This window comes from Panthera leo, chromosome B4 (genome assembly GCF_018350215.1).
Source record: "Panthera leo isolate Ple1 chromosome B4, P.leo_Ple1_pat1.1, whole genome shotgun sequence".
Classification (NCBI taxonomy): Eukaryota; Metazoa; Chordata; class Mammalia; order Carnivora; family Felidae; genus Panthera; species Panthera leo.
Window position 1 is genome coordinate 28,232,365 of NC_056685.1, and position 14,807 is coordinate 28,247,171.

The following is a 14,807-nucleotide window of genomic DNA, read 5'->3' on the forward strand; positions in this document are numbered from 1 at the left end:
TGTGTTTTAATATTGCAATGTTTTAAATTACCATAACTGCTGTCACTAAAATTGGAACTATAAGAAAGTTTTGCGTACCCATTAGAACATTGCCTTATGTCTCCAGGAGTACATACCTCCTAGTTTAATAAGCCATCGCTCCTAGCAGTACCTCATATCTAAAGTTTTCTTCCCATTGAGAAGATCTTTTCAAGGAAACCTTAAAACCTTGTGGATATGGGAAGTGTAGGTATTCGTATGATATATACAGTCAAGGATAGATATTGGTACTTAAGTCTTATGGGAGATTTTACTTAACTTTTCTTCTAATAATTTCTCCTATGGATGGTTAAGTATAGTGAAATAGAGAAAATAACATAGGGAGGTGAAATAAGATAACAAAAATGATTTGAAAGAATAGATGTACGTTTGGCCCTTGAACGATGCAGGGGTTATGGTTGCTGGTGCCCCGTGCAGTCAGAAATCCACATACAACTTTTGACTTCCCAAAAACTTAATTACTAATAGCCTGCTCTTGACCAGAAGCCTTACCAACAACATAGTCAATTAATACATATTTTATATGTTATATGTATTATATACTGTATTCTTAGAATAAAGTAAGCTCCAGAAAAGAAAATGTTATTAAGACAGTCATAAGGAAAATACATTTACAGTACTGTATTATATTTATTGAAAACCTTCCACGTGTAAGTGGAAGTCAACCTGTGCAGTTCAAATCCATGTTGTTCAAGAGTCAGCTGTAATTATTTGAGAATTATTTGAAGGTTTAAAGGTTAGCAGAAATATTACATACATATGCTGCAAAGATTCCCTGATTGGTTAGCACATGTACTTCAGACTAAGGTTTTATTAGTCTTCATAGCATTTATGTCAGTTCTGAACTTCAGATGACGATTCTAAATAAAATTGTATCACAAGATCCACAGTAACCTCTTTTTAAATTGATACTGCTTGCTTAAAGGAAAATGTGGACACATAAAAATGTATGTGTAATAATGCAGTGAATGTAATTTATTTTGTTTAGGAGAGAAGCCATATGAATGCCCAAACTGCAAGAAACGTTTTTCCCATTCTGGTTCCTATAGCTCACACATAAGCAGCAAGAAATGTATCAGCTTGATGCCTGTGAATGGGCGACCAAGAACAGGACTCAAGACGTCTCAGTGTTCCTCACCATCTCTTTCGGCCTCACCAGGCAGTCCCACACGACCACAGATAAGGCAAAAGATAGAGAATAAACCCCTTCAAGAGCAACTTTCTATAAACCAAATTAAAACTGAACCTGTGGATTATGAATTCAAACCCATTGTGGTTGCTTCAGGAATCAACTGTTCAACCCCTTTACAAAATGGGGTTTTTAGTGGTGGTGGCCCGTTACAGGCAACCAGTTCTCCTCAGGGTGTGGTGCAAGCTGTTGTTCTGCCAACAGTTGGTTTGGTGTCTCCCATAAGTATCAATTTAAGCGATATTCAGAATGTACTTAAAGTGGCAGTAGATGGTAATGTAATAAGGCAAGTTTTGGAGAATAATCAAGCCAATCTTGCATCCAAAGAACAAGAAACAATCAATGCTTCATCCATACAGCAAGGTGGCCATTCTGTTATTTCCGCCATCAGTCTTCCTTTGGTTGATCAAGATGGAACAACCAAAATTATCATTAACTACAGTCTTGAGCAGCCTAGCCAACTTCAAGTTGTTCCTCAGAATTTAAAAAAAGAAAATCCGGTCCCCACAAACAGTTGCAAAAGTGAAAAGTTACCCGAAGATCTTACTGTTAAATCTGAGAAGGACAAAAGCTTTGAAGGAGGAGTGAACGATAGCACTTGCCTTCTGTGTGACGAATGTCCAGGAGATATTAATGCACTTCCAGAATTAAAGCACTATGACCTAAAGCAGCCTGCTCAGCCCCCTCCACTCCCTGCACCAGAAGCTGAGAAGCCCGAGTCCTCTGTTTCATCAAGTGGAGATGGCAATTTGTCTCCCAGTCAGCCACCTTTAAAGAACCTTTTGTCTCTTCTAAAAGCGTATTATGCTTTGAATGCACAACCGAGTGCAGAAGAGCTCTCAAAAATTGCTGATTCAGTAAACCTACCACTGGATGTAGTAAAAAAGTGGTTTGAAAAGATGCAAGCTGGACAGATCTCAGTGCAGTCTTCTGAACCATCTTCTCCCGAACCAGGCAAAGTCAATATCCCTGCAAAGAACGATGAGCAGCCTCAATCTACAAATGCAAATGAACCCCCAGACAGCACAGCAAGTCTGCAAAGCCCCCTGAAGATGACTAACTCTCCAGTTTTACCAGCGGGATCAGCCATCAATGGTTCCAGAAGTAGTCCATCATCCCCCTCACCTCTAAACCTTTCCTCATCCAGAAATACACAGGGTTACTTGTACACAGCGGAAGGTGCACAGGAAGAACCACAAGTAGAACCTCTTGATCTTTCACTACCAAAGCAACAGGGAGAATTATTGGAAAGGTCAACTATCACTAGTGTTTACCAGAACAGTGTTTATTCTGTCCAGGAAGAACCCTTGAACTTATCTTGTGCAAAAAAGGAGCCACAAAAGGACAGTTGTGTTACAGACTCAGAACCAGTTGTAAATGTAATCCCACCAAGTGCCAACCCCATAAATATTGCTATACCTACAGTCACTGCCCAGTTACCCACAATCGTGGCCATTGCTGACCAGAACAGTGTTCCATGCTTGCGAGCACTAGCTGCCAATAAGCAGACTATTCTGATTCCCCAGGTGGCTTACACATACTCTACTACCGTCAGCCCTGCAGTCCAGGAACCACCCTTGAAAGTGATCCAGCCAAATGGGAATCAGGTAACCAAAAAAAAAAAAAAAAAAAAAAAAGTCCTCCCCATCCTGAAGTTGTTTGGTAAAATGCTAGTTTGACCTATTTCAGTAAAAGTTTTCCTTTTTTTTTTTTAAGTTTATTTATTTTGAGAGAGAGTGCGCGCTCAAGTGGGGGAGGGGCAGAGAGAGGGTGAGAAAGAAAATCCCAAGCAGGCTCTGCGTTGCCAGCACAGAGCCTGAAATGGGACTCGAACCCACAAAGCTGCGAGATCATGACCTGAGCCAAAACCAAGAGTCGGCTTAATTGACTGAGCCACCCAGGCACCCCTTCAGTGAAATTTGTCTAATAAAAATCAGTTTCTGTAGAGCCAAGCAGGTTGATACAGACTATCATTTTTGAAAAGAAATAGATGAATGTTTGCTTTAACTTTTGTAGCATCCCGTCTTCAGTGTTTTACTAACCAAGGGATAGTTATCAACTACAGTTTTGTTATTCTACTCTGATAATGAGAACTCTCAGCTAAAGACTTGACTATTTGAAGGAAGAAAAGAAATACTGGAATACTCACTAATTGGATTCCTGGTTTTATAGTTATATTCCCCAATTAGTAACGGTTTCTGCCTTATGATAACTAACACATGAAACCATGTTGCCACTCATAGACATTTCACCCCAGCAGAACTTAGTTATTACTTTTTATGTGTTAACACCTATGTTTGTTAAAGGCTTTAATTAAATAAGAATTAACTATACAAAGAGTCCATCTAGTGAACGTGCTGATCACTTTATGAGCTGTGAACTAAAATAGTATTCAGTCACAATTAATATATATGAGGAAGCATTGTTGTGAATCTATATATACATTTCCCTCCTTACTTTCCCCCCAAAATCCATGATGTGGTTTTAGATAGAACCATTTTGTGTGACTATTGTGTGGCTCGTTGTCCAGACTTTTTCTAGGTCACCAACCTTGATGTCCCCCCCCCCAATTTTTTTCATCAATTTCTGATTGAATCAACCAAATACTGGGATAAATTTGATCTTTTATCCAAATTCATGCTATAAGTAGGTGCAATTAACATAATTACAATATCCTGTTCAAATGTATATTTGCTGCTTTTTTTCCCCCTTAAATATTGCTACTGATTGGGTTTCCTGCCATTGTGATTACTCTTGAAAAAAATTCTCACATGACCAATGACTTCACCTAGATTCTTGGTGTATAAAACACTGTGCACACCTTTGAAGAATAAAGGGAGACCCACTAACCTTTCAGTTAATCATATGACCAGATCAAATAGCAATAAAAGTAGTCAGGTTACTTCAGCGCAAACCGGCAGCTCACAAATGACCCAAATGGCTGCACCTCTCCCACCTTGCAGAACTAGAAGAAACGTTGTAAAAACCTTTGAACTTTCAGAAAATTTGTGGGTTTAGAGACAATAGAACAGAAGACATTAGGAAAGATGGAAGGATCTTGAGGAACCCAATTCCTCTACCAATCGTTGTTTACCTACATGAGTATCCTGCACAAAAGTACCTCCCTGAGACTGCTGAAATGATTTTATTCCACTGAAAGTCTGCAGATTTATTTTGACTAGCAAGTATTCTTGTTTGAAAATGCAGACTCTCCTGCACAGTTTTTCATCTTGTTCCTTAGAAAAGTAGTAGAGCAGACCTCTCTTTTCAAAAAAAAAAAAAAAAAAAAAAAAAACCCAGGGAGGTCAGTTCATAGAACTCTGCAATTCCAGAGGACACAATTCAAAGACCACTTTGTAAAAATAGAATCTTAACTTTTGCTCTGTAAAACCCAGAATGAAAACAATGATGCAGTTGGAAATTAGTGATTATGTAGCAAACCCTTAAGTTAATATTTTTGGCAAATTTCTCATAAAGGTATTATTTATTTGGAACCAAGTAAATTTGGTTACTATGCATTTTACATTCTTTCTTTTTGGTGTCCTTTCTTTTCATCAGTTGATCACTTGTTTTTGTCATCATTGTAACTATATTGCCCCCAACCTCCCTTTTGTCTATATGAACCCCCACCTGTCACCTAGCCCCACCCTTGGAGCCCATCTGCAGTGATGAGTAGTATGCTTGCTTTGGTCAAATTATTGAAAGTATAAATCGGGGCACCTGGGTGGCCTAGTTGGTTAAACCTCGAATTCTTGCTCTTTGGTGCAGGTCATGTATCAAGATCATAGAATCTAGCCCCACGTCTGGCTCCAGGCTGAGCATGGAGCCTGCTTAGGATTCTCGCCCCCCTCTTCTCTCTCCTCCACTCATGAGGGAGAGGCAATGCACTCTTGCTCTAAAGTAAAAAGATTTTTTTTTAATTAAGTAGTTTCTTTTAACCTATGCTTTTATATAGGTCTCTTGTTTATCTTTTAAGTAGAAATTAAATTTTATCTTCTTTTCTTCCTTTAGGATGAAAGGCAAGACACTAGCTCAGAAGGAGTATCAAATGTAGAGGATCAGAATGACTCTGACTCTACACCACCCAAAAAGAAAATGCGGAAGACAGAAAATGGAATGTATGCTTGTGATTTGTGTGATAAGATATTCCAAAAGAGTAGCTCGTTATTGAGACATAAATATGAACACACAGGTATGTTGATGAACCTGATGACTTCAAAAGTGAATCTGCAATGCTTTCCCCAAACTGAGGTGCCCCCAAAATCCTTGTGAGGACTGTTTCATGGCTGTGTTCTTATTTTGCAGGTAAAAGACCTCACGAGTGTGGAATCTGTAAAAAGGCATTTAAACACAAACATCATTTGATTGAACACATGCGATTGCATTCTGGAGAAAAGCCCTATCAATGTGACAAATGTGGCAAGCGTTTCTCACACTCTGGGTCTTACTCGCAACACATGAATCATCGCTACTCCTACTGCAAGAGAGAAGCGGAAGAGCGCGATAGCACCGAGCAGGAAGAGGCGGGACAGGAAGTCCTGAGGAGTGAGCACGTTGGTGCTCAGGCATCCCCCTCACAGGCCGACTCAGATGAGAGAGAGAGTTTGACAAGGGAAGAGGATGAAGATAGTGACAAAGAGGAAGAGGAGGAGGAGGACAAAGAGATGGAAGAACTGCAGGAAGAAAAAGAATGTGAAAAACCACAAGGGGACGAGGAAGAGGAGGAGGAGGAAGACGAAATGGAGGAAGAAGAGGGAGAAGAGGCAGAGAATGAGGGAGAAGAGGCAAAAACTGAAGGTCTGATGAAGGATGATGAAGCTGTAAATCAAGCAAGCAGCTTAGAACAAAAAGTAAGCGAGAATAGTGAGCAGGTGTCAGAAGAAAAAACAAATGAAGCCTAATAGTTTTTTTAGAAGGAAAATAAATTCTAATTGGTAATGAAGTTTGTTCTATATTATACATGCTTTTCATGGAAACACAGTAACCTGTATACTGTGGTTTCTGTTCACTACTGTGTAAAGTAAAAATTTAAAAAAATACAAAATACAAAAAAAAAAAAAAAACACACAAAAAAAAAATCCGGGTGTGCCTGATCTCAGACCTAGTAATTTTTCATGCATTTTTCAAAGTTAGGAACAAGTTTGTAACACGAAGCAGATTAGAAAACTTTAATGACTCGGAAAGCAAAGATTGAACAGGTTAAAGGAAACTGATTAATTAGGTAAGCATCTGGCATTGTTTCATTTTTGTCAGTATTATCACTCTTACGTTGGTTTATTCTTAAGCTGTACAATTGGGAGAAATTTTATAATTTTTTTATTGGTAAACGTATGCTAAATCCGCTTCAGTATTTTATTATGTTTTTTAAAATGTGAGAACTTCTGCACTACAGAATTCCCTTCACAGAGAAGTATAATGCAGTTCCAAAACATGCTAGCTACCTTTTATAAATCCAATCTAGAAGGTAGTAATTTCTAATACTTAGATGTCATAGTGGAGTATTATCATTTAAAGTGTATTGTTAGCCTTAAGAAAGCAGCCGATAGAAGAACTGAAGTTTCTTACTTACGTGGTTTCAAATGGAGTTCAGAAGATTGCCATTGAGTTCTGATTGCAGGGACTAACAGTGTTAATGCTGGGAAGGGCAGCAGAGTCGTCAGAAACAGTGTCTGTAATCGTGTTTTGAATATGTGGTGACAAATATGAAGGATATGATATGAAGCTTTGTGTCTCCTTTGGCCTTAAGCAAGACCTGTGTGCTGTAAGTGCCATTTATCAGTATTTTCAAGGCTCTAACCCGCCTTCGTTCAGTGTGTGGCCTACAATAACTAGCATTTGTCGATTTGTTTGTTGTATCAAAATTCCAAATAAAACTTAAAACCACTGACTCTTGTCAGAGAAACCTAAACACTGGGACATTTCACCCTTTAATTCCTCAGCATCCATTTTGTGTTAATTGACTTTCAAAATTTCTCTACAGAAATGAAAGGGAAATTTTCTAATCTGCTCTATCCATGTACTTGCATTTCAGACATGGACATGCCATCATTGTTTGGCTCATAACTGTTTCCAAATGTTAGTTATTATGGACCCAGTTTATTAACAACATTAGCTGATTTTTACCTATCAGTATTATTTTATTTCTTTTAGTTTATAGATCTGTGCAACATTTTTGTACTGTACGTCTTCAAACCTGGCAGTATTAATACCCTTCTTACTGACATGTACTTTTAGTTTTAGAAAACTTTTATATTTATGTGTCTTATTTTTATATTTCTTTATTTATTACACAGTGTAGTGTATAATACTGTAGTTTGTATTAATACAATAATATATTTTAGTATGAAAATTTGGAAAGTTGATAAGATTTAAAGTAGAGATGCAATTGGTTCTCTTGCATTGAGATTTGATTTAACAGTGTTATGTTAACATTTATACTTGCCTTGGACTGTAGAACAGAATTTAAATGGGAATGTATTAGTTTTACAACTACAATCAAGTCATTTTACCTTTACCCAGTTTTTAATATAAAACTCTTAAATTTTGAAATTCACTGTGTGACTAATAGCATGATGCTCTGCAGTTTTATTAAGAGATTAGCCTAACCATAAAACTCTCATTTCCTTAGTAAGCCAAATTAGGATAACCTTATATAAACAGTGTTGGGAACAATGTTTAACATTTTGTGCCAATTTGTTCCTGTATTCATGTATGTAAGTTACAAATCTGATTCTTCATTTTTAAGTTCCTTGTTACACCATGGTCATTTTCTAGTTTTTTACCAGACTCCCCCATCTCACAATAAAATGCATCAACAAGCCTGACCTGCTGTCGTTCTTTTAATTCTTATCAAGATTTTCTTTGGAAATCTCTCTGTGAAGTGGGGTATTACACTGTCATCCTGCACTTGATTTACCTTGGGCTGAATCTGGGTAAGAAACTAAATGTTTTAGACACTCACCACTAAATCATGGGTTTCCCTGTGGCTAAGTGTTTCTGGGAAGGTCAGAGTTGGCAACTAAAGGCTTCCTCAGAGGTTGCTCCCTCTTCCTGAAACCCTTAACCACCACCACCCCCACTCTTGATCCCATGACATCTCACCCTCCGGTCACTGCAGGGAAGCCTGAGTTTAGATGCCTTTCCTCTGTACACTCCTCATCCCTTGTACCTTTCTTGCCATAGCTCTCGTGGTTATTTATATTCCTTCCCCACTAGGAAGAGGAACCGCATCTGCCAGAGTCACTCTCACATCCCCAATGCCTAGCAGAGTGCCTAGCACTAATACGTACAACAAATTCTGTTGATTGAAAATACAATTTGCATGTTAACAGAGTTCGGCTATGTCTTTACTACTCTTTTACTTCTGATCTAAGAACATGTATATTAAATAAGTCCAGAAATTTAGTATTTTTCTTACTCAGGTCCTATTAAACATTTGGCATCGTAAACAAACAGTAAATTATACCTTCTTTTTCTGTTGCCTGACCTGTTCTGATTTGAGTTCATTTCTAGGTATCTTTTTGATGTTTACCTTCGTGGTACATGACATAAGCATTCAAGGCCTGTGGATATGACTGCTTCCAGCATGGGTGACATGACCAATCTGAGGAGACTCTATTTTAGGACCCACTTCCCTTTTCAGGGCCCCGCATTCCTAAGTACTCATTAACATCATGGTGCTTCATTTCTTGTCACTAAAAACAGCTATCCGATAAACAAATTGACCATATAGGATTAAGAAATAGCCCTTCTTAGGAGGCATTTGTATTGCAATCACTGTAATAAGAAGCTCAAAGAAGGCGGTGCTTGGTGCATACTGATAAATGGCTAACAGAGGAATCTAGGCATTATTAACATGTGAACACTTCCCACTATTTTCTCAAACCACATAACAATAGGGCCATATGTTGTTTACTTGTGCCAGGCACAGGTGCTTCACTATCAAAATTAATTTTTACAGAATACACATAAAAATCATGTGCCCATGAACACACACACACACATACATATATGTATGTATTAAGTAGCAGAATAAGGATTTAAACACAGGCCTATCTGACTCTAAATCCATGTTCTTAACAAGCCTGTGTCGTATCTTGTGTAAGAATAGTTCACGCTACATTTAAACTCAAACCTGGCCTTAAAAATTGTGAGAAGAAAATGTCAGCAAGACCAATATACATTTCAAAACATGATGAAAAAGAAAAGGAGGGGCATGAGATTTTTCAAATCTGTGTGCAAACTTAAAATTAGCCTTGAGAACATGAAATTGTAAACTTAGATTTCTCCTCTTAAGATCAAAGGGAGGGCACATTAGGACAATCACAATATGGACTTTGTCTCTGAACCTTACGAGACAGCAGAAGCTCCCCTGCTCTCATGGATAAATACATTCCATTCAACAGCAGAGCACACGTTTTCCCCCAACGGCACATGGGATATTCATAAAGAGAAGCCATAATATGGGCCATAAACCAACGCTCAATTCAAAAGAATTGCAAATAAAATGTTTCCTTGGATTACAAAAAAATTAAACCAGGAATCTGTAACAAATATGTCTGGAAAATCCCCCCAAATTATTGGAAATCAGACCACACTTTTCCAAGTAACCCCTCAGCAAAAAAAAAAAAAAGAAACTAACAATTATAAAATAAGATGAACTAAATAAAAATGAAAATGCACTTTATCAAAACTTGGAGTGTGCAGCAAAGCAGTACCTATAAGAAAACGTATAGCATTAAATGCTTATATTTAAAAAGAATAGAGGACTTAAGTATCTAACTACCTTAAGAACTAGGAAATGAATAAAATTAAACCCAAGCCAAGCAGAAAGGAGGCATAAAGATACAAATAAACGGCATAGGAAGCAGAAAAATAATGAATCAATGAAAAAGAAAATAAATCAGTGAAATCAGAATCAGATTCTTTGAAAGGATTAATAAAATTGATAAACTTCTAGCCAGATCAAAGAAAAAAAGACAAAATTATATCAAGAATGAGAGAGAAAATAATCTTGCAGATCCTATAGAGTAAAAGGATAAAAAGGAAATACGAACTTTATCCCAATGAATTTGACAACTATGATGAAAATGACACATGTCTGGAAAGATCAAAAATACCAAAGCTCACTAAAGAAGAAATAGCCTGAACAGTCCAAGGTCGAAGAAGTTAAATTTCTAGTTAAAAATCTGCTCACAAACAAGACTCCGGGTCCAGATGTCTTCACTGGTGAATTCTACTGAACATCGAAAAACGATATTGTACCAGTTCTACATAAACCCATCCAGGAAAAAAAAAAAGAGAGAGAGAGAAAGAAAACACTCCCCACCTAGTCTGTGAAGCCAGCATATACCTGATGCCAAAACCAAGAAATTACAAGACACAAAAACTGCACACCAACATCTCTCATGAATATAGATGCAGCAATCTCTAACAAAATATTAGGAAATCAATTTGAACAGTGTATCAATAGGAAAATAAATCATGACCAAGTGGGATTTATCCCAGAATTGCAAGGTTGGTTGAATTGAATTCAAAATTCAATTAATGTAATTCATCATCTTCACAGAGCAAAAGGAAAGCCCATATAATCATCTTCATAGGTATAGAAGCATCTGACAAAGTTCAACACCAAGTCATAAAAATTCTCAGCAATCTAGGAACAGAAGGCAATTCCCTAAACCTGATGAAAGTCTCTTACAAAAAAACCTATAGTTGATGTCATACTCAATTATAAAAAATGCTTTCTCCTAAAATTATGAACAAGGCAAGAATGTCTTCTTCATGCTTTTATTAAACATTGCCCCGGAGGTCACACCCAGTGCAACGTGACAAGAAAAAGAAATGAAAGGCACACAACACAGGTGGGAACAAGTGTAAAACTGTGTTTGCAGACAGCTTGGTTGTCTATGTGGAAAACAAAGAATTTACAAAACAACTAGAGAAGATGAAAGCAAGGTTATAGGATATAAGCTCGTTATACAAAACTCAATAATATTCTACATAATAATGATAAAAATGGAAATTTAAATTTAAAAAACAGTATCATCAAAAAATGAAATATTTAGGGATAATTTAACAGAATTCACACACAAGAAAAGCAAAACCTGTGCCCTGAAAACTATAAAACAATCCTGAAAGAAAAGATGCAAAGAAAATGAAGATGCAAAAAAATTCCTTATTTATGAATCAGGAAACTGCAATATCATTATGCTGTCAGTCCTCCCCAAATTTATCTCGTCAGTACGATTTTAGTAAAAGTCCTATCCACATAACTGTAGAAATTGACATGCAAAAGACTTCAAGTAGGCAAAACGATTTTGAAACGGAATAAAGTTGGAGGATTTATACTATCTGATTTCTAGAGTTACTATAAAGCTATAGTAGTCAATGCAGAGTTGTATTGGCATGAGAATAGACTATCAGGAAAACAGGATTAAGAGTTGAGAAAACATCCACACATTTACAGTTAATTGGTTGTTGCCAAAGATGACAAGATAACCCATCTTTTCAAAATGTAGTGCTGGTAAATGGACTTGATCTTCATCTCCTACCATACACAGAAATTGTTTCCAAATGGAATACAGACATAAATATGAGAGCTTAAGTTGTAAATCTTGAAGAAAAATTCTTTGTGACCTTGGGTTAAGAAAAAATTTCCTAGATAAGATACAAAAAGGATGAACAAATCATAAAGAAAAGGATTGACAAACTGAACTTCATAAAAATTTTAAACTTTTGCTCTCCAAAAGATACTCTTAAGAAAATCAAAATGGAAAACCCTACTGGGAAAAAATATTTGCAAATATGTATCTTTATGCTCAAGAAAAATGAAAACATACATCCAACACAAAAACCTGTATACATTGTTCATAGCAGCATTATTTATAATAGCTAAAAACTGGAAACAGCCCTATTGTCAATCAACTTATGAATAGATAAATTCATGGTGTGTCCATACAACAAAATATTACTTGACAATAAAAGGAGTGAAGTATTGATGCGTGCTACAACATGAATGCACCTTGAAAACTTCATGCGAATGAAAGAAGCTAGTTACAAAAAAAACTACATCTTCTGTTATTCCACTATATGAAATGTCCGAAACAGGCAAATAAATTAGTGGTTGTCTAGGCATGGGAGTGCGGAGAGATTGGGTAGTGACTGCTAGTGGGTGTGGGTTTCTTTTTGGGATAATGAAAGTGTTCTAAATTAGATTGTGATGATATTTACACAAGTCTATGAATATACTAAAAATTATGGAATTGTATACTTTAAATGGGTATCTTTATGGTATGTGAATTATACCTCAACAAAACTTAAAAATATATGTATATAAGTTTTGAATATATAAAGAACTAGACAACTCAATAATGAGACAACCCAGTTTTTAAGTGAGCAAAATATTTGAGAAGATAATTCTACCAGAGAAGGTGTACAGATGGGAAATAAGCACATGAAACAATGATCAACATCATTAGTGATTAGAGAAAGGCAAATTAAAACCACAATGTGCTGTCAGTAGAAGACTGATAGAAGACTATCAGTAATACTGAATGTTGACCAAGATACAGAGCAACCAGAATTTCCATGCATTGGTGGTGGTGATTTTTAAAAGTACAACCACTTTTGGGGCGCCTGGGTGGCTCAGTTGGTTAAGCGTCTGACTTCAGCTCAGGTCATGATCTCACCGTTCATGAGTTCAAGCCCACGTCAGGCTCTGTGCTGACAGCTTGGAGCCTGGAGCCTGCTTCAGATTCTGTGTCTCCCACTCTCTCTCTCTCTCTCTCTCTCTCTCTCTCTCTCTGTCCCCGCTCATGCTCTGTCTCTCTTTCAAAAAAAAAATGTTAAAAAAATAAAAAATACAACCACTTTTAAAAATAGTCTCTCAGTGTTTTATAAAGTTAAACACATACTTAACATACCCAGAAATCCCCTCCTTAGTATTTACCCAAGATAAATGAAAACATATGTTCAAAAACTTGTATTAAGATGTTCATAGCAGTTTTAGTCATAATAGCCACACTGACAATAACCCAAATGTCTATAAAACATTGAATTAGTAACAAACTGTAGTATTTTCACACAATGGAATACCATTCCACAATAAATAACAACAAACACATGGCTGAGTCTAAAAGCAGATATGCTAAGTATAACATGATTGTGTGTTGGCTACACAGGTATATTTATAAAAATTGTAAAACTTATCCTTTCTGATGTCAACCTCAAATAACCTCCATTTCCTTTATTAGTTAAAAGATCAAAACAACAGGTAAGAAGCATTGGCTTTGTGTTCTAAGTATAAATTTCGATTGTGTGGCCATTGTCTTTGTGCAGTAACTCAATATTTCCTTCTTTTTTTAACTTAAATTTAAGTTGGCTATCATGCAGTGTAGTACTGGTTTCAGGAATAGAATCAAGTGATTCATCACTTACATACAACACCCAGTGCTCATCCCAACAAGTGCCCTCCTTAATACCCATCACCCATCTAGCCCATCCCCCATCCACCTCCCTCCATCAACCCTCAGTTTGTTCTCTAAGAGTCTCTTATGGCTTGTTTCTCTCTTTTTCCCCTTTCCCATATGTTCATCTGTTTTGTTTCTTAAATTCCACATATGAGAAATTCCACATGTGAGTGAAATCATGGTGTTTGTCTTTCTCTGCCTTATTTCACTTAGCATAATACACTCTAGCTCTATCCATGTTGCTGCAAATGGCAAGATTTTATTCTTTTTGATGGCTAAGTAATACTATAACCTCTTACCCTATCACAAAAAGACCTTTGGTTTCTCCCAGTCATATAGACATATGTTTAACTCTCAGAATGTTAGGAATCACTTCTCAGATTCTTCATTTGTAAAATGTACTTAATATACTCTGTCATGGGGATTAAATGAGAAAATGTGTACAAATGTTTTGAGCATGTGCTGCATATAGGAGACGCTGAATAAGTAGATTTCCTCTTTTGACTATTCATCTTCACGTGCTACCTATTAATCTTTCTTAAAAGGACAACACTGATTACCTGTTTGGCCCATTTGTGTTTAACCATATTGGCTGAATGAATGAATAAATAAGGGTGTAAGAAGAGGGAACGCAGTATAGCAGGGAGACATTTCTCAAAGTGTGCTCTCTGGGATATTAATGAATGTGGTTTGGGGTGGGAGACAATTCCATGATAAAATAAGTTTAGGACCTGCTGAGCTGAACAAAAATTAACAGATGTGTTTACTGTATAACTTCTCAGAGCATTTAAGATGCTACTTTTGTTCTGTGACTCCAAAAAGCAGAGTCCTTATGACAGAAGATTGGTGTTTTGAGATTGGGAAACATAATTATGTAGACCACATAAAGTTTCCAGGAGGCGTGGAACATATGAGCTGATTCTAAAAGAATTGCAAAGATTTCCAGGCAGCATTTCATAAACTACAGAGGCAGGAAGGTAGAAGTCTCTTTCAGGGAAGAGCATGAAGACTGTTTATCTCCAAGGTTCTTATGAGAGCCTGACGGGTGGCAGGGCCAGGAGAGGTCGTGGAGGAGTCGCATCTCAGACTATGGTATTTGGCCTTTACAT

At 36.9% G+C, this 14,807-nt stretch overlaps 1 protein-coding gene across 5 annotated transcripts in view; it reads left to right on the forward strand.

Moving 5' to 3' along the window:
* Nucleotides 1-8,052, forward strand: part of ZEB1 (zinc finger E-box binding homeobox 1) — a 198,413-nt gene extending 190,361 nt beyond the window's left edge. For all 5 annotated transcript variants that reach the window (XM_042945248.1, XM_042945251.1, XM_042945249.1 and 2 more), the window contains 3 exons: nt 1,028-2,835; nt 5,240-5,420; nt 5,534-8,052. In XM_042945248.1, the coding sequence (XP_042801182.1) occupies nt 1,028-2,835; nt 5,240-5,420; nt 5,534-6,129 (2,585 nt within the window). In that variant the 3' untranslated portion in view covers nt 6,130-8,052. The remainder of the gene's footprint in view (nt 1-1,027; nt 2,836-5,239; nt 5,421-5,533) is intronic.
* Nucleotides 8,053-14,807: the final 6,755 nt, after the last annotated feature.